Below are 26603 nucleotides of genomic sequence, written 5' to 3' on the forward strand. Positions count from 1 at the left end.
GTTTGCTCCTCCCCTTTCCGTCTTGCACTCTCCCTCATATTTATGGTTGCTTCGAATCCATCTTTTTCCTTCTTCCTTGGATTAGTGCTGAAGCAGGTATGTTTTAATCCCATAATTTCCGGGATTTATTTTTATTTAAAAGTTTAGGTAAAGGTTTGTCGAATATTTTTGACTTGGGTGGCTGATTTGGTGCAGGTTTTGCTGACTTTTGATGGAAGATAAGGAAGCATGGATGGCGTGGCATGTAGTTTTCAGTGGTGGTGCCAAATCTGTCATTTTTTTTTACTTATGGGAAAAGGAAAATCCACTTGGACATAATGCAAAAGCCATATTCATGTGTGGTCCACCCCTAGATGTAAGAAAATGATATTTCACCAATCCTGTGTATGAATATCTCATGTAAGAAAATGATGATTGGCTGCTTGCATGGCCTACAAAAGCAATATTAATATTAATATTAATATTAATATTAATAAATAATAATAATAATGATAATAATAATAATAATAACGGGATGAAAAATCGAGTATCGACAAAACTTTTGTTTCTTAGAGGTCTACAACACAAGATTGTTGCCTACAAAAAAAAATATCCTGATATCGATCTTATATCATCCAGACTACCACCCCAATCTGCATCAGCAAATGATGTCATTCTCGCATCCATACCATATGGAGACAACATCAATCCATAATCAAGCGTGCCAACAAGATATCGAAGAATTCATTTTACAGTAAGAAGATGATCCTGACATGGGACATACATATACTGAACAACTTTACTTACACTAAAGGTGATATCTGGGCGAGTGTGGCAAGCATACAACAGTGCACCAACAATAATGCAATATTCCTTAGCATCACAAAGCATATCACCACCAACTTGTGACAACTTAGTTAGTGTCATAGGCGTTACCACTAACTTAGTTGTATGCATATTAGCTTTCGTTAACAGCTCGAGTATAAACTTGTGTTGACTTAGAAAAAAAACTCACCACATTTCTTAACTTCAATACCAAGGAAGTAGCCAAGTTCTCCAAGATCCTTCAATGAAAAATAGCACTCAAGCGATGAACTATATCATCAATCTCAATATCTGAAGCTCCAGTGATGCCAATATCATCAACATACACTAGCATATACGTTAACACACCCATGTTATTACGAATAAGTAGTGATGTATCAGCCTTAGATTCAGTAAACCCTAGCTAAAGTAGACATTGCTTTAACCGAGCATGCAATTGCGAGGTGCCTGACGTAATCCATATAGTGCCTTGTGCAGTTTACAAACAAGTTTACTATAATCCTCAGCATATTGTTCGAACCCTGGAGGTGTTTCATATATACTTCCTCATGCAACTCTCCATTTAAAAACACATTATTAATGTTAACCTGATGCATTTGCCAATACTAAGTCACAGAAAGAGACAAGGCAACATGAAGTGTAGCAAACTTAACCACTGGACTAAAAGTCTCATTGAAATCCTGTCCTGGGACTTGAGAGAACCCTTTAGCAACCAACTGAGCCTTGTAGCGATGAACATAACCATATGGATTTGTTTTTAGTTTGAAAAGCCACTTACACCCTACAACTAATCGTCTAGGAGGTAACTTCACCACAGTCCATGTGCCATTACGCTGCAAAGCATCAAACTCAGCATGAACTGCTGCTTTCCAGTTGGAAGACCTCAACGCATCATACACATTAACATGTTTCATAGTTTCAGAAGTCACTACAAATGCTTTGGTTTAAAAATGCCACATTTGCTCCTCGTGAGCATAGGGTGACTATTCATTGTTGGTGTAGATGTACTGAAATGCTCAGGCATATCGACGACCCCATCAACAACTTGAACAGTGTCTCATTATTAAAAGCCATCACTTCATCAGACTTATCTGAAGATAAATGTTCACCAACCACTGTATGTGATGACTCAGAACTCACTGACTCAACTTGGACAAACCTCTGCAGTGTACCACTAGACTCAGCAACACCCAGGTCATTCAATGAGCAATCAGGCTGAGCAACTACTACCTGTAACCTTGAAATGTCAGCTACAACTTCTAGTTCAGCTGACTTATTTGCAGAAAAACCAACTACACCTATTGTAGGAGACTTGTTAGATAAACTTGCAAATGGAAAGACATATTCTTCAAAAACTACATGACGAGACACATAAACTCTACCACTTGAGGTAAGATAAGGATATCCTTTGTGTTGAGGGCTATAACCTAAAAACATGTACACTTGAGATCGAAACTCAAGCTTATGTGTTTGAAACGACTTTAAATGAGGAAAACACTTACAAACAAACACTTTCATTACATCATAATCCGGTTTCTTCCCAAGAAGTTGCTCATATGGTGATATTCTTCCTAGCACTTTAGTTAATAAACGATTAATAATATACATTGCAGTCATGGTTGCATAAAACCAATATTGAACAGGCATAGAGGATTGAACTAAAGAAAGTTCAATGACATGCCTATGCTTTCTCTCCACAAAACCATTCTGCTAAGAAGTGTGAGGACAAGTAAGGCTATGCACAATGTCATCCTGTAGCAAAACCGGAGATAAGCATCTATATTCTCCACACCAATCACTTTGAACTACTTTAATAAAAATCCGAAACTAATTCATAACTAGTTTCTAAAATAATCGAAACACTGAAACAACCTGAGATTTGTTTTACAGGAAATAAATCCAAATGTGCCTAGAATATGTATCCACAAATGTTAAGTAATACTTAAAACCTCTAGAAGAAACATGAGCAGAACCCCAAAGATCAGTAAACACCAACTCAAATGGAGAATTATAAACAGAAGTGGAAGAAGGAAACGATAACTTATGAATTTTGCCAATGCAGCAAGCATCACATTTTTCATTAACATTCGAATGAAGTTTTACATCAATGGCCTTAAAACCTGTAACTAAAGTATTATAACTGGCATGATCCAGCCGTCTATACCATACATCATATAAGCTAGAGTCATGAGCATTAGCAACACTAGCATGCTCTTTATTGCAAACACCTAGTGAACAATCTTTTGAAAATACATATAGACCACATTTAACCTTATCTATAAGCAGCACCTTGATCGTAGAGCTATCACGAACATAACATGCAATTGAGTGAAACTCAAACTAAACTTCATTGTCCCTAGCACACTTTAAAACCGAAAGTAAATTGTTCGTTACACCAGGCACATACAGAAGATCACTTAAGAGAAAATGACGAGAAAAAGAAGTTAACACTGCAGTACCAACCATATTAACTTTCAATGAATCACTATTACCCACAACTAAATTACCTGGACCAAAGTGATATGCCTGAGGAGTGACATTTTTAGGCTTAGGTATGATATGGTGTGTGGCACCATAATCTATCACCCACTGATTGGATTCAGTAGCAAGATCTGTATGAGCTAAAGGCAACTCGTCTCGCTTCTTAGCATGGAACAAATCACAACCAAAAGTATCACTAATGGCAACATGAGCATTAGTTGAATCCTGCTTAGAGAAAAACTGTCGAGCATCATCAGCAACATCGGTGAACGTCTCATCAAACCTGTGTCAACATCCATTGACCAGATACCCAACATTTTCCCACAGTTGACACTGGACACGTGACTTCCCTCAACCACGGCCCCATAACGACCACCAGAATAAGATCGTTGTGGCTGAGGCCGACCACCACCATCAAAACCAACCACAACACTACAAACAACATGTGCACTCGCAATAACACTCTTCTTTTGAGTAAAAAACCCAACAAACTATGTTTCAGCATCAACAAGCATAGTATAAACTTTATCTAAGGGAAGAGAATCTCTAGAAGACGTTATGATAGCCATGAATGGTTGATAATCCCTTGGAAGCCCTTTGAGAATACTAGCAATGTGCTCCACAACAGTAACATGACTACCACACGATGCCAAGGCATCATAAATTTCTTTAACCCTAGTAAGATACACACTCATGCTATCATCGCCCTTCTTAATAGACTGCAACTTATAATGCAAATTCATAACAGAGGTTGTAGATCTATTAGCAAAGAACTGAAGTACAATACTCCAAACAGTAGCAGTTGTTTCAGCGGTAAAAGGTGAGCACTAATGGTAGACAATAGCCAGGAGGCCACTGCACCGGTGAGCAACAAAATCCTCATATGCTTCATTGGAGATCAAGGCTTCATTCTCATCAGCAACCATCTCAAGCGGGGGCTGCATCGCACCGGTAAGCAATCGTTCGAGGAGATGACTCCTTACAGTATGAACAACTTGTTGTTTTCGTAAAAGGAAGTTCATCTCGTCAAGAACCACATTTACCTTCTTATTAGTAAACATCTTGACACTGATGGAAAAAGCCACGAATGAAGCACCACACACAAGACCAAACACAGTAGCCGGAGCACACACCTCATAACGCAGCCAAGCAAACTCTAGGATCTTTGGCATAAGATACCATGTTAAGAAACTCAATACCAATATCACAAAGGTAAATCTTATTCATTTCTTTTTCAAAGATACAATGAGAAATATATATAGGTAAAACTATAACCAACTACTAGCCAACCTGGCATAACCGACTCCTAGCCGGCAAGCTTAACTGCTTTGTAAAATAGCTCTAATAAACTTCATAAGCTAACAAACTTCAACTACATGTAACATACCAACTTTAGCTACACCAACTCTTGTTATCTAATACATAACTAACAAGCTTTGAAAAATCAAGTCTTTAAAATACTGTCTTTGTGAAAGAACCGTAGTAATGCAACTTACAATCTGAGCAACCATTCGAAAACACTCTTCAACGAGAAACCACCACCTCCAAGATCAAAACAAGATTGAAGCAACTCCGGGCCTCTGTTGCTGTCAAGATGCTTACTCCAAGAAAATTTGAACACATAATAACTACAAGGCTCCCTGAAAAGAACCAAAGCAGCAGCCGATCAAACCAGTTGAAAACTACAGACAATGATGTGAATTAAGCAAAAATATCACACTACTACAATAAAAAAAGATCGAGCGGTCGCAAACACTCCAACACTAGAATGGTAGGTGCACATTATTCTTTATGTCGTTTCGAGAAATAACCAATACAATGTTAACACGAACATTTTAGGGGCGTTGACATCTATAATTAATGCAAAACATTGTTGTTACATAAAACCATGAAACAACGGATTTAACCTACAATAGGTGCAGATCGGTTTAAGATCTAAATATATTATGTTGAACTCAGGTTCAATCCAACATCAATTTAGATTTTAGTTGATTTCAAGTTATCAACATCTCGGATCATAAATAATTTTAACTTAAGTCAATTTTATTTAGTTTTACAGATTGGGTCAAATTTTGTCTCTTATTTTATTTTGAAATATTTTAATTCTAAATATTTCAGTTTTTGTTCAAAATAAACCATGTTTGATGAAAATCATTAGTTGATTAACGGAAAACACATGTTACTGATATGATATTTTTAAATATATTCAATTGTTGACTTGACATTCATGTCATCAATTTGATGCCATATGCTAATCATCACTTTGAATGGTGTAACACATATCATGTCATCATACTACATGTTACATCAGTAATTGAATATATGTAAAAATATCACATTAATAATATATGTGGACAATTAATCATTTGACGGTTTAAATTCAACAATATCAAAATTTGACAAAAATTAAAAAATAAAATAAGAAAATAAGAAAAAAATGAATAAAATAACTATTTATACCGTCGAACAACCTTACTTTTTCTATAAAAAATATTTGATTTTTTTCTGTCGAGTTGAGGAATTAAATACCACGAGACATTTTTTAAAACATCCCTAAAGTAGATTAAGAGTGACCTTGGTTTGTTAAAAGAAAACAAAAATGAAGTTATCATGTCGAAAGAAAACCAACCGGAAGACCTGGGAATATCCCTGTTTCTAAGTCTTATTTGATAATGAAAGTTTAACCAAAAAGCTACTGTAACAATTTAGCTATCGAGATCACTTACAATTTAACAAACAAACACTGTAAACACTACATTGTATGTCTCCATATTACAAGGAGGATTTCAAACTTTAACAATTTTGATGGCAAAGGATCCATAAAATTAATCCCAAATTCCCTAAAAAACAGCTTCTTGGATTCTTCCTAGCATTTGATTAACAGCTGCTGCAATTTCATCCACAGTGTTAAAATGGCAACCTTCCTCCACCCTCACACTAATCGAATACAAACCCATTTCATTCATCGTTGTCACGTTGAGGTGGAGAATGGTGAGCCGTAGATCTTGTAATCTGGCAACCAGTTTCAGAAGCTGTCTGGGTCGTTTCTTCGACAGTATCTTCACATTTGCATGTGTCTCCGCCATTGTCACTTCTATCTCCGCCATGCTTTCCACCGTAGCCGTGAATTGTGGGAAGGTGAAGAAGTCGGCAAACGGCGAAGAATGACAACCATTTTGTTCTGGTTGTTGATGTTGCTGTGTTGTCGTCCTCTTGTGAGCTTCCATGGAATGCAACTGCTGCTCTAATTCCTTGACGAAATCGATGGCTCCGCCGATTATCGATGCTTGATCGCCCTGAAAAAAAATTTGTTACTTCCTTAGGTATTAATTCATCTTCAAACACGATTAAGTGATGTAAAAGAGAGATTTAATTAACAAACTAACCCTTTGAACATATGAAGATGGCGTCAAGGATTTCAGCACAGACAGGTACTCATTCATTTGGTTCCGGCGATTACGTTCAACGGTGATATGAGTCATTCTCTGATTCTCTAGCTCTTCTTTGTTCTTGCTGCTCCTTGTTCGTCGACGTTTTCGTCGATTATTTGTAGTGGTCGATGCCGGACGTTCCGATGATGGAGGGAAAATTATTAAGGCTGCAGTTCCGGCGATTACGTTCAACGGTGATATGGTCATTCTCTGATTCTCTAGCTCTTCTTTGTTCTTGCTGCTCCTTGTTCGTCGACGTTTTCGTCGAGGGAATATTATTAAGGCTGCAGGGAGAAATTGTTCAACGGTGCAAGTTTTGGGAGAAGAATAATGATCCCATTGATCCTTTGCATGTTGCATGATTGAATTAGTGGAGGAAGAGTCCCAATTTGCAATGTTGACGAAATTTCCAAGAAAAACTGTATTTTCATTATGGAAATAGAAGTCATAGCTCCCGTCGGGGTTAGGTCCGCCACCCACGGTGGAGAAATCGTCGAAAATGTAACTAGTAAACGGGTCTTGGGGGGTAAACTATAGCCTCTAACGCCATGATTGAAAAGAAAAAGTAAAAGAGAATCTGAAATGGAAGATGAAAGTGGGTTAGGCATTCAAAAGGCTAAAACAAAGTCTCCCTTTTATCATGTAATCCGCCATGAAAGAAAGAAGTGAAATCATCAGAAGAAATTAATAAAATAAGAGCAAAAGAGAACAAAAAACTACATCATGCTGCACGTGAGGTTACATTGAAGACCAGTCGCTGGGCCATATAAAGATTCTCTTATGGCACTTCCAAAAAGACAGACATTAGGGATTAAAATCAGGTAATCGGACAGGTTTAGTCGGATTTTAGTAGATCGGATAAAATCGGGTACATATCAACTTAGGTTGATTTGACACCAGATTCAGATCGGATTAAGGTCAGGTCAAATCAATTCGGGTTATTTTCAGGTTGATTTGACACCAGATCTAGATCGGGTTGAGGTCGGGTCATTTTCAGTTCGGATCGATGTCAGTTCAGGTAAAAACAGTTCAAGTCCGAAGCAGATAAAGACCAGGTTAATTCAGGTTCGGATGGAGTTCAGTCGGATCTCGTTCAGATCGGGTCACATTATTGACAGATAAAATTCAGGTCGGATGTTTATCGGATACGGATTGAGTTCAGGTCGGGTCGTTTTTATTTTTTGGATTAATTATTTTTTCATCTTTCGTGATTGTTGAATTGCAAGTTGTAATTGTATATGATTACGAGTAAATTAAGAGAAAAATACATATTCATAGATCAATTTTGTAAAAAATATAAATTTAATGACAAAATTGAAGAAATGTAAAATTAAAAATAAAATCTTAAAATATAAATTAAACAACACACGTAGGTAAGGGACTAAATCGAAATAAATTTAAAATGTGATGTTTAAATTAATATAAAAAATGATTAAATTAAACAAATTTAAAAAATTATGGGCCAATTATAAAAATATAAATAAATAACAACGAACAATGGAATATGTAAATATAAATTTAAAGACTAAATTGAATACATATAAAAGTGAAAGACTTGAAATTGAAATAAATTAAAAAAACAAAAGGATTAAATCGAAATAAATGCAAAATGTGAAGAAATAATGAAAAATATACTAACTTGCATTCATTTAAAAAATTGAAAACATATAATATATATATATATATATAATATAAAATTTTATATAAACTATATTTATATTATAAACTATATATTATTATAAACCATATATAAATTATATTTATGTGAACTATATATATAAACTATGTATATAAAATTATAAACTATATTTATATTATAAACTATATAATTATTATAAGTTATATATATATAAATTATGTTTATGTGAATTATATATATAAACTATGTATATAAACTATATATTTATAAACTATAAAAAGTATATAGTTTATAAAATATTATTTATATTAATATAGTATATATATATAAACTATATATGAATAAATTATATAAAATACATAGTTTATATGTTATAATTTATATTAATATAGTATATATATGTATGCATTAGTCTATTTAGAGTTTAGGGTTTCTATAAACTATAAACTTTATTACTTTATATAGTTTATGCATAGTGTTTCTATAAACTATATAAGTAATTTATTTTATATAGTTTATATATATATAGGTATATATATATATAGTTTATATATACTATACATCAGTGGCGGATCCAGAAATTTAGGAATGGGGATCCAAAATTCTAATTTTCTTTTCTTAAAAATAATGGGTATGCAAAAATTGTAATTTTTTTTCTTTTTTCCTTTACACATTAAGCTAAATTTTACCACTTTTCCAAAATAATGGGGATGCACTTGACCCCTATGGGGGCTTAGTGCATCCGCCACTGCTATACATGGTTTATACATGTATTAGGGTTTAGGGTTTAGGGTTTAGGGTTTAGGGTTTATGATTTAGGTTTTAAGGTTTATATAAACTATAGACTTTATTACTTTATATAGTTTATGCATAGTGTTTCTATAAATTGCATCGAATTGAAAATTTAAGAAGATATTTACAATTAAACCATGACTAAAATGAAAGAAATTAAAAATCAAATACAAGTGGAAAATGATGATTGTTGGAGGAGCATGAGACTAATTAACCCAAAATATCTTGTTGGACACTATATTTGGCGCCAACTTCTCAAATTTTTCTATTCCCTCTAAATTTCCCAATTTCCCTCTAAATTCTCAAATAAAATCAAAAAAGTTCACACAAAAATCTTTCTTTTCAAAAGTTTTCTCCCACCACTCACTTTGAATAATATATATATATATATATATATATATATATATAATTAAACATAAGTGACTAAAATAAAAGATTCTAAAATTAACATTAATATTTAATAATTATGCACATTAAAGAAAGAAGAGAAAATTAAAAATAATTAGAATTTATATATAGGACGTTAATGAAGCTTGGAGTCTTCTTGGAGAAGACAATATCTTGGCCATTGGATTCAGTGGCATCACACCACCTAAAACATTAGGCCAACATTTAGTGCTTTGTCTCCTTTTAAAAACCAAAGTCAAAATTTTTCCCTCCTTCACCAAAAAAATCGGCGGCTAGTAGTAGTTTAGGGTTTTTTGTTTTTTTATTAATTGCATATATTTGTAATACATGTAGGCTAATTATTAAATGTTAATGTTAATTTTACAATCTTTTATTTTAGTCACTTATGTTTAATTATATATATATATATATATATATATATATTATTCAAAGTGAGTGGTGGGAGAAAACTTTTTAAAAGAAAGATTTTTATGTGAAAATTTTTTGATTTTATTTGAGAATTTAGAGGGAGATTAGGAAATTTTGAGAATATAGGGAAATTGATAATTTAGAGGGAAATTGAGAAATTTAGAGGGAATAGAAAATTTTGGGAAGTTGGCGCCAAATATAGTGTCGAACAAGATATTTTGGGTTAATTAGGCTCATGCTCCTCCAACAATCATCATTTTTCCACTTGTATTTGATTTTTAATTTCTTTCATTTTAGTCATGGTTTAATTGTAAATATATTCTTAAATTTTCAATTTGATGCAATTTATAGAAACACTATGCATAAACTATATAAAATAATAAAGTATATAGTTTATATAAACGATATAGTTTATATTTATATTATTTTTCATTTATGTTATAATTGTTAGATAATATTTTGTACAAAAATTAAACGGTATAGTTTATATTTATATTTTAGAGAATTAATCACATTTAATACTAATATTCATTTATTATCAAATTAATTATTATTTTATTGCCAAAATTATTTATATTATTAATGTAAACCATTAATATATATTACATAATAAATACTTTTATTATTAATATTATTTTTTCTTTATATAATTTAACTTTATAATTTATATAAATTAAACTATATTAATTTTCCTTTGCATTATTAATAATGTTTTATCTAATTTACATTTAAATAATTTTATTAATTTTATTAAATAATTTTATATAATAGGTCTATTTATTAATATAATTATCATAATAAATATTTTATTTTAACATTTAAAAAGTAATCATATTAATATTTTAATTACATCATAAGTTAAAAAACTGATAATTTATAAGATTTCCATGGTAATATATAAGTCAGATAAATATCATATCGGTCATTAGCAAGTCGGATCATTTACAGGTCAGGTTAAAAACATGTAGGTTAAAAACAGATCAGGTTGAAAACAGGTCGGATAATACCAGTTATTTACCAGGTCAATCTCGGGTTCAGGTTCATATCAGTCGGATGCAGATCGGTTCGGATCCATAATTTTCAGGTCCAAATCGGGTTCAGGTCAACACCGATTCTGATTCGAGTCGGTTTCGGATCGCCACAGTGCAAGTCAAAAATAATTTTGACTCAATTCGATTTCAATCAATTTTACAAGTCGGGTCAACTTTTTACCGCCCTAACAGACACCAATGCTTTTCAGGATTGTCCTCAAAAACAAAAACAATACTTTAATCATTATTATAAATTACATAACTTGTGTGTACGTATTATTCCAAAAACAATATTCTCAGATAAACAAGTATTGTTTATAAAAATAAATTATATTCTTTTTTAATATATTAATAATCTATGATGTGGATATTGAGTAAATAACGTGATGTCTAAGGTACGACATATTTAATATACAGTTAAGAAAAAGTGATGTCGAAAATGTTATTATTTTTTTAACATTTCCGATAAAGTACTATCTAAAACATTATTATTTCTACCGGAAATATTAATATTGGGCGCTACCTAAAATGTTTAACATTTCCGGTAAAGCTATACCTAAAACATTATTTTTTTTTACCATAAATATTAATATTGGGCGCTACCTAAAATTTTATTTTTTTCTATCGGAAATTAGGTAGCGAAATTAAAATTTCCGGTAAAAAAATAATGTTTTAAATAGCGATTTACCGAAAATGTTAAAAAATTATTAAAATTTTAGTAGGATATTTTTTAACCGTATATTAAGGTTGTCGTACGATAGTAATACCCTAAATAACTTTTTCTTATCAACCAAACAAAAGAGAGAAGTGACTGAATTTTCATTAGGTAATAATGTCGTCGGCGACACTTGGACGTTCAATTTGAGAATGATTTACAGCTGATGATGATAACCCAGAGAAGATCCTGATGATGAAGATCTATTAAGAAACTCCAAACAAAATTTACAACGAAACCATGACAAACAACATCAAAATCAGATTGCTTTTCTCAGGTTAATACATAAGACCACGTGACCATGCCTGAATAAATGTAATAATTCTTACACTTCTTTTATTTTTATAATTTTTAAATGTTTAGAGTAACATATAAGAAATTTATATAGTAAATTATGAAAATTTCTACGAACGCGATGAAATCACTAACAATGAATACCGTTAATTTATTTTATATAAACTAAAATTCTAAAGGACTGAATGTGTAATTATAAATTAGTTAAAAATTTAAAGGTAAATTATTTAAAATAAAATATTAATTGTATTATTTTTCATAATATTTTTGGGTAAACTATAACATTGACCACCTTACTATCTAGCCCTTTTTACTTTTACCACGGATTTTTCAATTTTGCCAATCAGACCACCTAACTAATTAATTATTCTCTTTAAAAAAACTAATTAATTATTTAATTATATTCAATCAAGCCACTTGCCGTTAATATTTAATGGAAGTACTGATTTGACAGTTAATAAAATTAGTATAATTATATATTTAGTCATCAATATTTATACAGTTTATTAATTTAGTCCTAATTTTAAATTAATTTAATAAATTTAATCTCCCAATCAGACGATGACACTTGTAGCCATTTAATTAGATTATATTTTAAATTTAATCTAATTAAATGTTTTGTCAAGTCCATCGAGTGCCATTTATGGTTTTGAGGAATCTGATAGCAACAATCAATTGCGTAAATTTGTTAGAAATGTGAATTGGAAGAATGGTTTAAGCTTATCGAGGGCATGGTTTATCATGGTAAGATTCCTGATATTATATCTTGTACTAGTTTAATTCATGGGTTTTGCAAGAGAGGCAGGACTAGAAAAGCTACCCGGGTTATAGATTATTGAAGTTTCGAGGGTTGTTCCTGATGTCATAACTTATAATGTGTCGATTCGTGGGTATGGCAAGACAGGTGAGATTCAATGGCGGAACTACCTTCAGATTAGGGATAAGTCTGCCACATATCCCTTTTATTAGGCGTGAGTTTGATCCTAGCCGGTTAGAGTTTAAAAATTTTAAATTAAAAATTAAAATATAATCTAATCTAATTGAGTGGTGAAAATTGTCACCATCTAATAGGGAGATTAAATTTATTGAATTAATTTAAAATTAGGACTAAATTAATAAATTGTATAAATATTGAGGACTAAATGTATAATTATACTAGTTTGATTAACTGCCACATCAGTACTTCCGTTAAATATTAACGGCAAGTGGCTTGATTGAATATGATTAAATAGTTAGGTGGTCTAATTGACAAGATTGAAAGATCGGTTGTAAAAGTAAAATGGCTAAATAGTTAGGTAGTCAATGGTATAGTTTACCCAAAAAATTATGTAAAATAATATAATTAATATTTTATTTTAAATAATTTATCTTTAAATTTTTAACTAATTTATAATCATACGTTGAGTCTTTTAGAATTTTAAATTTTTATAAATTAAATTAATGGTAATCATCCTTAGTGATACTCAATAGTGCTGGTCGAGTACAGATTCATCTGTAAATAATTTTATATAATATTTCATTTTCTCACAATCCTCTAAAATTATAAACTAAACATAATTGTGTTTAAACACATTTAAAATAAAGTTCCTTGAACATGGAAGGGTCTCGGCCCCCTACCTTTTATGATTTAATTGTTCTTTAAAGTCCTATTAATTTTAAAATAAATGAAACTAAATCTTGATCACTTTCAATGTTTTTCGGTTCAATTATTTCTAAAATTTATTAATTTTCAAGCAGTAAAATTAAGTTAGGACTTTAGTTATTTTTTAAATTAGTTTATAGAGATTATAATGTATGATTTAAAAAAATAATTAAGTAATAAAGTGATAATTAAATGACTAAATAAATAATTTTTCTGATATGTGAACCCAGTAAGATGACTAAAAATTCATTGTTAAGTGATTAGTTTAAAACATTCTAACTATTTCAAGAAGACATTACTTCTCTAGGGTTTCCTTGTTTCTCTCCTTTCTTTGGATTCTCGTTCAATGGAATATCGTTAACGCCATAGCAATATTATATTGTTTTATTATCGGAATTTTAATTTTTAATTATTTCGAGTATCCAAATGAAAAATAACTCGTTTATGTCCATAGAGCTTTTAGATTCTAGAAAATGTTTAACAAGATCACGTCTCTATATATACGACTGTAAACTCATTTTTTTGAGAATTAATTAGTACTCACTCAATTAGAAAAAAAAAATATTGTCTTTTTAAAGAGTAACTAATATTATTATACGTATATTTTTATCTTTACATATTTTATATAATATTTAAATTAAATGATTATAAAATATTATTTAAGGTTAAAACACAAGAATATAAATTCACGTGTAAATTCGTTATGACTTTGACTATAATTATTTAATACACATACAGTTTTATAACTGTTTTTCACATAAATATTTCTTTTATTTTATTATAAATATGATAAAAGTTAAAACATTTTAAAATAAATAAAATACCTGTTACTATTTTAACTCGTTTATCAAATTATAAAAATCATTTTCATCATGTAAAAACAAATTCTTAAAAGTATTATATACAGAAACCCAACCTCCATTTTTTTTAAAATGTATTGCGAAAAAGTTGTTATTTATAAGATTCCTTGAATAATACGATAGGCTAAAACGATAAAATAAAATTCTTCAAAATATATAATTTGATAACTATATTGACTGGTTTATCTTCATCTTAAAAATTCAATAATTTTAAAATTTATAATTAATGTTTATTTTTTAGTATTTTAAAGTGATTGTAGTTGTATATATTTAATATTTTTTTAATATATTAAAAACTCAAATATACCTTTACAAATGCAGATAATCAAATTTGAATTATTTAAAAATAATGATATATGTTTTTCACTATTGAGACTATTCAATGGGAGTAATGTTTTTTTTAAATCTTTATACCCTAAAATATTAATTTTTAAATTCATTTTAATAAAATTTTTTTAAAAAATTGAAAAGAAAAGCAATTTGACACTATTTCTTAATAATTTAATAAATTGTACTATTTTTAAAATTGATATAAATCAACTTTCTTTTTCTTTATAATCCACAACAAGACACTATTTCGCAATCAAATTACAATTTTTTGTATCATACCTTTTTTGAGAAATTTATATTAATATGATTTTATTAATAATAGCCTTCTATAATTAATTTAGGGAAATCGTGATTTAATAATTCACTTAAAAATGTAATTTGACGAAAATATAATGATTTCATCATACATCCAACTTATTTTTTAAGTGCATTATCTCAATTTTTGCTTTATATTAGATTTTGTTGTTATGCGTTGGAAAAATGATTAAAATTAATAGATTAAGAAAAACGCGTTTATGAAAAAATAATAGATAATTTGTTTCCCAAAATTAGGGTAAGCTGGAGTTGAATGGCTTAAGTCATCTCTATTAATCGGTAATATATAATATATATAGGACATGATCGATTTACCCCAATGTAAAACTAAAAGTTTTACACTTTTAAGTATCGTTGATGAAAGAAATCAAAAGCTGAGATTAATAGTATGACATGAGAAGATATTCACTTAAAAACAAGAAGTTATTGTCATTTATAACTATTTTATTTAAATAAATAAATGACTTATATTTAATTGAAATTTATAACTCATAAATAAATATTTTTAACCCATAGTAAAAAAAATAACTTTTTTACCTCAAACCCAAACCCCAAAATCCTAAACCTTAAAACCTTAATATCAAACCCTAAAATCCTAAAATTTCAAACTTTATAAACCATAACCCCAAATCCTAAACACTAAACCCTAAATAATAAATCTTAAATCTTAATTCCTAAACCCTAACCTTAAAAAGAAAAATATTGTTTTGTCGTTAGTTAAAGAAATGCTTATTTATGAATTATAAATTTTACTTAAATCTAAGACATTTATTTATTTAAATCTAATGGCTATAAATTAGAGTAAAACTTATTAACTTTACATAGTGTAAGTGGATTATATAAAACTATTTTAGTTTTATACCTTTTTAAGACCATTAGATGAGAAAAATTAAAGGTTGAGATTAACAATAAAAAATGAGAAAAAACAAAGAGTTAATCTCAACATTTAATTTCCCTTCATATATATATATATATACATATGGGTTAGGATCCACTTACACTATGTAAAACTAATAAATTTTACACTAATTTATATCCATTACATTTAAATAAATAAATAACTTAAAATTTCTAACTCATAAATAAATATTTCTTTAACTCATAGTAAAACAATATTTTTTCATTTTAGGGTTAGATTTTAAGATTTAGAGTTTAAGATTCAAGCTTTATAATTTAAGGTTATGCTTTATGGTTTATGGTTTGGTGTTTAAGGTTTATGGTTTGGGTTAGATTTTTAGGGTTTGAAATTTTAGGATTTAGGGTTTATTAATTGAGATTGAGATAAAAAGATATATTTCTTTATGACTTATAAATTTAAATTAAATTTATTTCATTTATTTATTTAAATCTAATGGTAAAAAATTAGTGTAAGATTTATTAGTTTTAAATAGTCTAATCAATATATATATATATATATATATATAAGTTTACTTTGGTACCATTGTGTTATTTGAGAGGAAAAAAACTTTTTTGGATTATTGAAAATTCAGAAAGAGTTTAAAAATAAAAATATCAAACGAAAATTATTCTAATAGTTGACAAATTAAAAAATAAATATTAAAAGTTAGACAATAGTGTTGATAGGAGAAATGAGATTGAGATGTTGTTTTGCGATTCATTCTTTTCGATTTGGACGAAGAGCCGAGAGTGTGATTTTGTAGTTGTTATTCCTTTTGATTTAAGCATAGAGCTGAGAATGTGGTTTTGTAGTTGTTAAAGGTGAAATATGCAAGTTGAAAAAAATGATGAACAATAATCTTAGAATTAGAGAGAGAAAGAGAGAGACCTCTTTAGTTTTACATGAGATTCATATACTATCCCTTAATGTTGGTATCATACCTAAGGTGATGATTATTATTTTGTAGGTCAATCGAGTGATTACACATAGCCTCCAGTAGTAAATTTAACAATGGTGAGATTGATAACGATTATAATAAGGGACTATAGTTGTCCGAAGGAGGTAGAACTCTAAAAACTCCTAAAAACTATGAAGATATCAATAGATAAAGACTAGCAGTAAAGATACAATTAACGAACGAGATTTGAAGAATATATAACAAATAATGATTTTGAATTATAATGAAGTTGGAGTGTAAGTTTCGTATGTTGAGTCACCTACACGGCCTAAAATTGCTCAATAAAGTTTATGAATCTTTTGATAATTATAATAATATTTTATAATTTTTAATAATTTATATTTTATAATTTTTTTAGAAACCCTTAAACTTAAAATTATAATTTAAATCATAATCACACAAATTCATTGATAAAATATTTGTAATCGGAGATCGGTCGAATGATCAAGGATGCTCATGTTGTCCCATATTGTATGATTTCGAATCTCCACATTTATCTTAAAGTACTCTGGGATAAGTTGTAATAATAGTTTGAATTACTCTTAGAGGAATGAAATGACTAAAATTTTCCTTTGTCATATGAACTTGTGTGGGTTCTAATATTAATTTTTTGTTGTGAACTATTCTGTAATTTTGGTTAAAGATGTAGAGGAAATAGAGAGAGAAAGATAAGTAGAAGAAGGAATAAGAGGAGAGTGTTTTGATAAAAAAATTCGATACCCTATTATGTTACATCCTTTTTTAAAAAAAAAAAGTTAAACAACTAGGTTAAGATGCATGAATTCACCCTATATATTTGGCTCCTTCTTGACACAATTGTAATGGTTCTAACTGTTGACTTGGCTGCTCCTTTAATCTTTTGTTCATAATAATTCCATCCTCTCAAAAAGAACCTTGTCCTCAAGATTCCAAGCATGAATTACTCTTCGAAACTCCTCCATAAGACAAATCTCGAACCATGAACTGTCTTTACCAATCAGGATAAGGACAAGTACAATACTCCCAAAGATTGTCTTGTTGTAGATTTGCCAATAAGGATATAATTGCACAAGTCATCCATGCTAATATTTCTTGTGATATAGTTCTTGCACCAGCTTATGGTCTTGAATTTCCTTGCTATAGACTTGAAGTTGGCCTTACAAATTATGTTGCAGCCTATTGTGTTGGATTCCTCTTATTCAGAGAATGTAGATTTGAGCTTCTTATATCTGAATCTTTTGATTAAACGAGTTAAAGCTCTCTTCTTTTCATTATCATAATAATAAAAGTTATCTAACCAAAACAAGTCGTTGACCCTTATAGTGCGATCTACGTCGAACATCAAGAACTCTAATTTCTCCGGTCTACCTCCAACATCTAATCCACTCTTGGGGTGGACCAAATAAAAAACATTATCACAGAAATGGAACCTTTGGTCCCAGCTTAAAAATTAATGGAAGAATCCCCTAAAAAAATGAATTCGCTATGCGGCGCATCGAGATTCAAGGTATCAGTGATGATAGTGACATTCCTCTCAGCCATTCTAGCAGCAATCTCGAACCCTCATCTGATATCGAATCCGATTCGAATCCCATGATTACCTATAGCTAAAACATCAGCCATGATGAAGTAAATCTTGCTTCTAGCATTAACATATCTGAGTCTCATGTCCATTAACCAAATCAAAGCAACCAACACAATCTATACTCAATTTCATACTATTCAAATAGTTAAAATTCTTGTAACCTAGGCCACTCCAAGCAAAACTCTTGTCATTATCATGTTTCCGTAAAGAAGAATGTAAAGAAGAAAGAACTGGTTTAGAAACAGTCTTGGCAAATCATCACTTTCTCGGCAAAGGCTGACATCCTTTCAAGATTATCTTCTGACCAATGTTTCATTCATTGGGACAAAGACCGAAAACCTTGTAACTCATGTACTGTTGATATGGCTTTAACTTGGCAAAAACAAAGTCATTTGTTATACTTCTATAATGACAAATATTCTTCTTGCTCAGATCAACAAAAAGTGTCTCAACAACTTTTGCAAGTTCAACGATCCCATCACAATTAACAATATTAATTACTACAGTAAGAAAGAGATCAAAACTTCTCTAATCACCATTTAAAGCCTCCAAAGATTGAAACACTTAATAACAAAGTTGTCATCGTTGGCATGAAAACTTCTATGGAATCGGGTCTTACCCTTCCTCCTTAGTAAAAGCTTGAACTTACAAGGATCATCAAACTTAAATCGTACCTTCACATGTGCGAACACAAATGAACGAGTCCCATTAAGATTTTTGTTAAAAGTTTCAAAGTTTGGCAACCAACTTTGGAAAATGTTTTTTTCAAAGTTTGGTAAATGTTTCTTTGAAAAATGTTTTTCAAAGTTTGGCAAAATTTTGGTAGATGTTTGTTGAAAATAGGAATGAGTAAATTCACTTTAGTCATTGCACTTTAGGGTATTTTCAAAGATTAGTCCCTAAGTTTCTACTATAAATACCCTTACCCATTTAGCTTCAAAATCATCCCAAAACATTTCTTTCTTCCTATACTAGAGAGCTTTCTTGTGAGTAGTGAGTGTTTTGTAAACACCTGTAAATTTTCTCTCTTAGTAAAAGATCTGCAGCAGCCCGGAGACGTAAGCACAATTGGCTGAACTCCGTTATCAATTTTCGGGTATTATTTTTCCGCTTTTATTTCGCATTCTCACTAATCTGGTTATAGGGAAATTACTTGTACTCGGTTTATTTTCCTAACAACTGGTAATCAGAGCTTTTGGTTGTGAATTTTGTCAAATTTTCTGCGAGGTTACTATTCATTACTATTCACGTGAATAGTGAATTTTGTGAATAGTGAAATTCGGTCGACGATACGAGTTTGTCGACGGTGGTGTTCTAATACACGGTGATTCGCAAGAATTGTCAGAAACGATCCAAACGAAGCCAGATTCGAGTGGGAGCGATGGCTCCAGACGAAGGGAAGGTGAAAATTGAAAAGTTCGATGGTGCGGACTTTGGTTTTTGGAAGATGCAGATTGAAGATTTTTTGTACTAGAAAAATCTATATCAACCTCTCTCAGGAAAGCAACCAGAGGGCATGCAGGATGAAGATTGGGCTCTTCTCGATAGACAAGCCCTCGGAGTTATCCGACTGACGTTATCCCGCAATGTTGCTTTTAACATAGCAAAGGAAAAGACCACGGCGGGTCTTATGGCGGCTCTCTCCAGTATGTACGAGAAGCCATTGGCCTCAAACAAAGTTCATTTGATGAGGCGATTATTCAATTTACGGATGGCGTAAGGGGCATCGGTAGCACAACACCTAAATGAACTCAACACAATCACAACTCAGTTGAGTTCAGTGGAAATTGAGTTCGATGATGAAGTTCGAGCTTTAATTCTCTTATCATCTCTACCAGACAGTTGGAATGCTACTGTTACAGCAGTCAGCAGTTCGTCGGGAAACAGCAAATTAAAATTCGACGATGTTCGGGATCTGGTATTGAGTGAAGAAATTCGACGAAGAGAATCGGGTGAAGCATCAACCTCCTCAGCCTTGCACACCGAGTCTAGAGGGAGAACTTCATAAAGAAATTCAAATCGTGGCAGATAAAAATCCAGAAGGGACAAATCAAGAACAGGAAATAAAGATTTTACCTGTTATAATTGCGGCAAGAAGGGTCACTTCAAAAGAGATTGCCGAGCACTGAAGAAAGATACCGGTGCACAGGAATCTGCCAACGTGACAGAGGAGACAGGTGATGCCATGATTCTAAGCGTCAACCGTCCGATTGAATCATGGATCTTGGATTCAGGGGCATCTTTCCACTCCACCCCATACCAAGAAATCATGGAGAACTATGTCAGTGGTGATTTTGGGAAGGTTCATCTTGCTGATGATGAAACCTTAAAGATCGTCGAAAAAGGAGACATCCGACTAAAGTTGCCAAACCAGACCACCTGGAAGCTGACAGGAGTGAGACATATTCCTGGCCTCAAAAGAAATCTGATTTCTGTTGGACAACTTGATGGAGAAGGATATAGCACAACCTTTTCAGGCTGTGAATGGAAGATTACCAAAGGAGCACTCGTCATTGCTCGTGGTAAGAAGACTGGTACTCTCTATGTAACCTCAAATTTAGAGAATATCATTGCAGTAGCAGATGCTGATGGAAAATCAAACCTATGGCACCAAAGGCTTGGCCATATGAGCGAGAAAGGAATGAAGATACTTCTGTCAAAAGGGAAGCTGCCGGATCTAAAGAATGTAGATGTCGGACTATGCGAGGATTGCATCTTTGGCAAACAAAAGAAAGTCAGTTTTGCAAAGATTGGCAAGACACCCAAGGCAGAAAGGTTAGATTTGGTTCATACTGATGTATGGGGACCATTCCCAGTTCCATCTCTTGCGGGCTCACTATATTATGTCACCTTCATCGATGATTCAACAAGGAAGGTGTGGGCTTATTTTCTGAAGAAGAAATCAGAAGTATTTGATACCTTCAGAAAATGGAAGGCCATGGTGGAAAATGAGACTGGTTTGAAAGTCAAGCGGTTGAGGTCTGACAATGGAGGAGAATACAGAGACAGTAGATTCAGAGATTTCTGCGCAAACAATGGGATCAAGATGGAGATAACAGTTCCCATAACACCGCAGCAGAATGGCGTAGCAGAGCGCATGAACAGAACTCTGAATGAACGTGCCAGAAGCATGAGGATACATGCCGGATTGCCCAAATTTCTATGGGCTGAAGCTATCAACACTGCAGCTTACTTGATCAACCGTGGGCCCTCAGTTCCTTTGGATGGCGGAATACCAGAGGAAGCTTGGAGCAAGAAAGAAATAAATCTTTCATACTTAAGAGTGTTTGGTTGTATTTCTTATGTACACATAAACTCTGCTGAAAGAAGTAAACTTGATGCCAAGTCCAACAAATGCATCTTTGTTGGTTACGGTGGTGATGAGTTCGGTTACCGGTTTTGGGACTACGAAAATCGAAAGATCATCAGAAGCAGAGACGTCATTTTCAATGAAAATGTGATGTACAAAGATAGGTCAACCGCAGAATCAAGTAATACCGAAGCTGAAACAAAGGAATTTGCTGAGTTCGAGGAGATTTCTGAAAATGATGTTCAGATCAATCCTGAAGCAGTTCAAGAAGAACCAGGCACACCAGAACTGAGACGCTCATCCAGAATTCCTAAACCAACCCAACGGTATTCTCCTTCTTTACACTACTTGTTGCTGACTGACAATGGTGAACCAGAGTGCTATGATGAAGCAATGCAAGTGGAGGATTCAGTCAAGTGAGAGTTTTCCATGAAAGATGAGATGGACTCGCTTATGTCAAATCAGACATGGGAATTAGCTGAATTACCACCAGGCAAGAAAGCGCTCCACAACAAGTGGATTTACAGGATCAAAGAAGAGCACGATGGGAGCAAACGCTACAAAGCAAGATTGGTTGTCAAAGGCTTTCAGCAAAAAGAAGGTATTGACTACAATGAAATTTTCTCTCCAGTCGTAAAATTGTCTACAATCAGACTGGTGTTGAAAATTGTAGCTGCAGAGAATTTACATCTTGAGCAGTTAGATGTAAAGACAGCTTTCCTTCATGGTGATTTGGAGGAAGAAATCTATATGAGGCAGCCAGAAGGCTTCATAGAGGCAGACAAGAAAAACCTGGTATGCAGGTTGAAGAAGAGCTTGTATGGTTTAAAACAAGCTCCTAGACAGTGGTACAAGAAGTTCGATAGCTTCATGAGTAGCAGTGGTTTTATCAGATGCCAAGCAGATCATTGTTGCTACATCAAGAGGTTCGACAACAGCTTCATTATTTTATTATTGTACATTGATGACATGCTCGTTGCAGGCTCAGACATGCAAGAGATTATACACTTGAAGCAAAAATTGTTGAAGCAGTTTGCTATGAAGGATCTGGGCGCTGCAAAGCAGATTCTTGGGATGAGGATCAAGAGAGACACAAAGTCAGGGACTTTGATGTTATCACAGGCTGAGTACATCAACAAAGTACTCTCCAGGTTCAACATGCAAGATGCTAAACCAGTAAGTACACCTTTAGGTGTTCATTTCAGACTCTCCAAAGACCAATCACCAAAGACGGAGGAAGAACGTGCACACATGGTGAAGGTGCCGTATGCCTCAGCAATTGGAAGTCTGATGTATGCCATGGTTTGTACCAGACCAGATATTGCTCATGCAGTGGGAGCTGTTAGCAGGTACATGAATAATCCGGGCAAGGTACACTGGGAAGCAGTCAAATGGATCCTCAGATATCTTCGGGGTACCACAAACAAAGCACTTTGTTTCAAAGGTGGAGATATGATACTGACAGGCTATGTAGATGCTGACTTAGCCGGAAATGTCGACATCAGAAGGAGCACTACAGGGTATGTCTATACTCTAGGAGAAACTACAGTGAGTTGGGTTTCTCAACTACATAAGATAGTTGCTCTCTCCACAACTGAAGCAGAATATGTCGCTGTTACGGAAGCCATGAAGGAGATGGTTTGGCTCCAAAGTTTCTTGGAAGAGTTAGGCAAGAAACAAGAAAACAATATTTTGTATTGCGACAGTCAAAGTGCTATCCATCTAGCAAAGAATCCGTCTTTTCATTCCAGGACAAAGCACATACAATTGAGATATCATTTTATCCGGTCTCTTCTGGAAGATGGGATTTTGAAACTTGAAAAGATTAGTGGAGCTCAAAATCCGGCAGACATGTTGACAAAGACGGTGACTACGGACAAACTGAAGTTGTGTTCAACTTCAGTTGGCATGCTAGAATAACAAGACCAGACATGCTGCTGCATTGATCGAGGTGTGAAGACATATTAAAATCAGTCTTCAAGTGGGAGATTGTTAAAAGTTTCAAAGTTTGGCAACCAACTTTGGAAAATGTTTTTTTCAAAGTTTGGTAAATGTTTCTTTGAAAAATGTTTTTCAAAGTTTGGAAAAATTTTGGTAGATGTTTGTTGAAAATAGGAATGAGTAAATTCACTTTAGTCATTGCACTTTAGGGTATTTTCAAAGATTAGTCCCTAAGTTTCTACTATAAATACCCTTACCCATTTAGCTTCAAAATCATCCCAAAACATTTCTTTCTTCCTATACTAGAGAGCTTTCTTGTGAGTAGTGAGTGTTTTGTAAACACCTGTAAATTTTCTCTCTTAGTAAAAGATCTGCAGCAGCCCGGAGACGTAAGCACAATTGGCTGAACTACGTTATCAATTTTCGGGTATTATTTTTCTGCTTTTATTTCGCATTCTCACTAATCTGGTTATAGGGAAATTACTTGTACTCGGTTTATTTTCCTAACAATTTTCCCCAACATGAACAACTAAAACTAGGATAGGTAATCCCTTATATATTACATGTGTAGGTTGTAATTTATATCCATTGTCAGCAACATACGACACACCTAACATCCAAGAGTTTAATCCTGTATATTTGACAGTGTAAAATTTAAATTCAAAGTGATTGTTTCCGCACTTACTGCCATTGACATGATTTTGGGTTCTCATTACATGTAGGTTCCCATCTCCTTCGACAAATGCTTGACGCCGGATAGGATAGCGATTATCTTGTAGGTTGGTTCCAACAGATGATTCACAAGAGAAAATTCACCCAAAACCAGAGAAAACAAGTCTATAGGGTTTAACGAAATATTATAAAATCAAACAATGTCAAAATCAGTCCACAAGCCGGACTGTTATAGCAAAAAATCATGTTTATCCGAATTTTACCAAAAATAGCAAAATCCCAAAAATCACTCTAAATTGAAATTCGAAATAAAATAAAAATATGCAAAAAATCCGGCCCAAATCGAATTTAAATTGACTTCCTAACTGACAAACGAAATATTACCATAAATAGTAAAAAATAAATAAAACTAGTGCTTCGGAGGGAAAAACGGCAGAATTTGAGGTTGTAAAAAGGACACATGGATCCATGCTCAATGTGGACAGCGTACGCGTCGAAAGGGGCTTTCCGAATTGGGGTCTTATACGCGATTCTGACATCCGTAGTCAAAGTTATAGCCAAAAGAATGAAACACACTCAAAACGGCCCCAATGAGGAACATATCACAATCAACTCCCGCTTTTGCGCTGATCTTCCAACTCATGGTATCTCAGCGCCATCAATGTGCAATCTGAAAGCTCAACATCATCTGTCTCGGATCCCTCTGCATCAATGCTCTTGTAATTTAATATTATTATCTTAAACCTGAATTCTTGTTGTTTCGACAAGTTTAGATGAACCTATGATTTTCGTTATATCACTTGGAAAATCAATTTCCTTACTGCTCTGATTTGTTTAGTCTTCAACATTATTTTTCTTTGGTGTTGGCAAATTGTCGAACATGTAGTGAGGAGCATTTTTCATTTTTCTTAGGCTCAACTTTATCTGATCCATTGATTTCAGGGTGTTCATTGAATGTCAACCCCAACTGCATTGAGATTAGAGTTATTTGATGTATTACATCTTGAAGCATTTGATGGATCTCTTCATTTACTTGCTTTTGCTCCTCGACATGAGCCTCAAGAGAGCCCATTAGTTATTCATCTTGCTTTTTCTTTTAATGGCCTCTGTTCCATTCATTAAAACTTAGTCTCTAAATGAAAGCACCTTTGTTGTGAACTTATCTGCAATTTTGGATAAAGAAGTATAGGAAATAGAGAGAAAGAAAGATAAGAAGAAGATAGAATAAAAATATAGTGTTTTGATAATAATTTTCTATACCTATTATTTTACACTTATTTTCTTTATAAAGCTAAACAACTAGGTAAAAATGCATGAATTCACCCAATGTATTTGGTTTCTTCTTGACACATCTTCCCTTGCACAGCTGTAATAGTTCTAATTGTTGACTTGACTGCTCATTTGATCTCTTGTTCATAACACTTATGTTGTCTCATCTTCTTTGAGATCGAATCTTAAAATTTTCCTTATAGTACTTCGAGATAAGTTGTGATAATAGTTTGAAGTACTCTTAGAGGAGTGAAATGACTAAAATTTCCTTGGTCATATTAATTCATAAAGAAAAACATTAATTGTGAAGAAACAATTCTACGATATGATATGAACCTACATGTTTGTCCACTATAGTAGAATATATGTGTTTGTTATCGATGATTATATGCATGATATACTTACAAATGTAGATGATAGAATTAAATGTGATATTCATATAAGGTAACTATCATATAGTGAGTTGTGAAAATATCATTATAGAAATCACCTTAATATATTAGAGATATATCCTAGATTGGTTTGTTATAATATAAAAATCCAAGACAAAAAATAAAATAAAAAATTATTAATAAAAAAAGATACATTTTAGAGTAAAGAACCCGATTAACAAAATGGAAACTAGTTGATGCCTGTAGCTGCACAACTTCCTTAAGACATATTTTCGAACACTCCTTGGTGCTCGAGATCTTTTGTTCGTCTGTCTTCTAAGATAAAAAAACAATATGATCAACGCACAATAGCACAACTTGTGAGATCATGGAATATATCTTGCTAGAGTTTATCACCGAAAACAAAGAAGAAGAAAAACATATTATTGAGTTGTGTGAAACATAGTAGG

The 26603-nt window shown here is 32.3% G+C and overlaps 1 protein-coding gene and 1 pseudogene across 1 annotated transcript; both read right to left on the reverse strand.

Annotated features, from left to right (window-relative positions):
* Positions 1–6075: 6075 nt before the first annotated feature.
* On the reverse strand, positions 6076–17966 carry LOC120215566 (transcription factor bHLH96-like). Its single transcript, XM_039213216.1, has 4 exons — positions 17930–17966; positions 7010–7135; positions 6672–6892; positions 6076–6581 (listed from the first exon to the last, which is right to left on the reverse strand). The coding sequence occupies exons 1-4, from the start codon at positions 17964–17966 to the stop codon at positions 6126–6128; spliced, it is 840 nt and encodes a 279-aa protein (XP_039069147.1). The 3' UTR covers positions 6076–6125.
* Positions 17967–18180: 214 nt separating this feature from the next.
* Positions 18181–25565, reverse strand: LOC120215567 (annotated as a pseudogene).
* Between the last annotated feature and the right edge of the window lie 1038 nt (positions 25566–26603).

This window comes from Hibiscus syriacus, unplaced genomic scaffold (assembly GCF_006381635.1).
Source record: "Hibiscus syriacus cultivar Baekdansim isolate YM2019G1 unplaced genomic scaffold, ASM638163v2 tig00110123_pilon, whole genome shotgun sequence".
NCBI lineage: Eukaryota > Viridiplantae > Streptophyta > Magnoliopsida > Malvales > Malvaceae > Hibiscus > Hibiscus syriacus.

Coding starts and splice junctions, on each gene's coding strand:
- LOC120215566 (XM_039213216.1), bottom strand. CDS start 17,966: ATGGTTCGAGATTTGTCTTATGGAGGAGTTTCGAAGA. Junction 6,893..7,009: donor TTGCACCGTTGAACAATTTC/TCCCTGCAGCCT, acceptor ACGTAATCGCCG/GAACTGCAGCCTTAATAATT. Junction 6,582..6,671: donor CATCTTCATATGTTCAAAGG/GTTAGTTTGTTA, acceptor ATTTTTTTTCAG/GGCGATCAAGCATCGATAAT.